Source organism: Coturnix japonica, unplaced genomic scaffold (genome assembly GCF_001577835.2).
Source record: "Coturnix japonica isolate 7356 unplaced genomic scaffold, Coturnix japonica 2.1 chrUnrandom653, whole genome shotgun sequence".
Taxonomy (NCBI): domain Eukaryota; kingdom Metazoa; phylum Chordata; class Aves; order Galliformes; family Phasianidae; genus Coturnix; species Coturnix japonica.
In genome coordinates this window covers 3666-5775 of record NW_015440019.1, presented here as the reverse complement: position 1 = coordinate 5775, position 2110 = coordinate 3666, and the positions used below count along the sequence as shown (strand labels likewise).

Sequence of the window (2110 nt, the reverse complement as noted above, 5' to 3'; positions counted from 1 at the left end):
GCGATTTTGGGTCATTTTAGGCAAGAATAGGGGGAAAATGGGGCAAAAAAGGGCGATTTTGGGTCATTTTAAGGCAGAATAGGGGCGAAAATGGGGCAAAAAAGGGCGATTTTGGGTCATTTTAAGCAAGAAATAGGGGGGAAATGGGGCAAAAATGGGCGATTTTGGGTCATTTTAGGCAAGAATAGAGGTAAAATGGGGCAAAAAAAGGCGATTTTAGGTCATTTTAGGCAAGAATAGGGGTGAAATGAGGCAAAAAAGGGCGATTTTGGGTCATTTTAGGCAAGAATAGGGATGAAATGGGGTAAAAAAGGGCGATTTGGGGTCATTTTAAGGAAGAATAGGGGGGAAATGGGGCAAAAAAGGGCGATTTTGGGTCATTTTAGGCAAGAATAGGGGGAAATGGGACAAAAAAGGGCGATTTTGGGTAATTTTAAGCAAGAATAGCAAGAATAACACCGATATGGAATTAGCATTGAGATTGGGGGATGAAATGGGGCAAAAACTGGTGATTTTGGGTCATTTTAAGCCAGAATAAGAGAAATATGGATTCAAATAACACCAATATTGATTCAGCATGGACGCTGTGGGGTGAAATGGGGCAAAAAAAGGCAATTTTGGGTCATTTTAAGCAAGATTAGCAAGAATAACACCAATATGGAATCAGCATTGAGGTTGAGGGATGAAATGGGGCAAAACCAGTCGATTTTGGGTCATTTTAGGCAGGAATAGCAAGAATAACACCAATATGGATTCAGCATGGAGGTTGGGGGGAAATGGGGCAAAAAAGGGCGATTTTGGGTCATTTTAAGGAAGAATAAGAGCAATATGGATTCAAATAACACCAATATGGATTCAGCATGGACGCTGTGGGGTGAAATGGGGCAAAAAAAGGCAATTTTGGGTCATTTTAAACAAGATTAGCAAGAATAACACCAATATGGATTCAGCATTGTGGTTGGGGGGGAAATGGGGCAAAAACGGGCAATTTTGGGTCATTTTAAGCCAGAATAGCAAGAATAACACCTATATGGAATCAGCATTGAGGTTGAGGGATGAAATGGGGCAAAACTGGGCGATTTTGGGTAATTTTAAGCCAGAATAAGAGCAATATGGATTCAAATAACACCAATATGGATTCAGCATGGAAGTTATGGGTGAAATTGGGCAAAAACAGGCGATTTTGGGGCAAAACCTGTGGATTTTGGGTCATTTTCAGCAAGAAGAACACTTGTCTGAATTCAGTCTGGAAGTTGGGGTGTGAAAATGGGGCAAAAAATGGCAATTTTGGGTCATTTTAAGCAAGAATAACAAGAATAACACCAATATGGATTCAACATGGAGGTTGGGGGGAAATGGGGCAAAAAAGGGCGATTTTGGGTCATTTTAAGGAAGAATAGGGGGGAAATGGGGCAAAAAAAGGCGATTTTGGGTCATTTTAAGCAAGAATAGGGGTGAAATGGGGCAAAAATTGGAGATTTTGGGTTATTTTAAGCAAGAATAGGGGTGAAATGGGGCAAAAAAGGGCGATTTTGGGTCATTTTAAGCAAGAAAACACCCATATTTAGTCCCATTCTCCCTTGCTCCACCCAGCATCAATACACACAACAATCCTCCCCTCCTCCCACCCAACCAAAGAAACAGCCCCAAAATCGTCTTTTTTTACCCCAAATTTACCTGCTTGTCTCGCCAACCTCTTGGCTGGGATGGGAGGGGGACCCAACCAGTTGCCATAAGTCTCTTGTAGGGCCATGGAAGATCCAGATCCGACCCTAAAACATCCTATAAACCATCCTATATCTCATTGAACCCTATGGGAACCCTATGAACCCGGAACCGCCTCCGGTTCCGCCCCATATTAAAGGGTTCCGCCCCATATTGGGTTCAGCCCCATATTAAAGGGTTCCGCCCCATATTAAAGGGTTCCGCCCCATATTGGGTTTGGCCCCATATTGGGTTTGGCCCCATATTGGGTTTGGCCCCATATTGGGTTCAGCCCCATATTGGGTTCAGCCCCATATTAAAGGGTTCCGCCCCATATTGGGTTTGACCCCATATTGGGTTCGGCCCCATATCAGGTTCCTCCCCATATAAAAGGGTTCCGCCCCAT

General features: G+C 43.5%; 1 protein-coding gene across 2 annotated transcripts in view; it reads right to left on the bottom strand.

The window, feature by feature from the left end:
* The window catches only part of LOC107307528 (C-type lectin domain family 17, member A-like), a 32778-nt gene extending 30942 nt beyond the window's left edge, over positions 1 to 1836 (bottom strand). For both annotated transcript variants that reach the window (XM_015851035.2, XM_032441837.1), the window contains exon 1: positions 1678 to 1836. In XM_015851035.2, coding sequence (XP_015706521.1) covers positions 1678 to 1753 — 76 coding nt within the window. In that variant the 5' untranslated portion in view covers positions 1754 to 1836. The remainder of the gene's footprint in view (positions 1 to 1677) is intronic.
* Between the last annotated feature and the right edge of the window lie 274 nt (positions 1837 to 2110).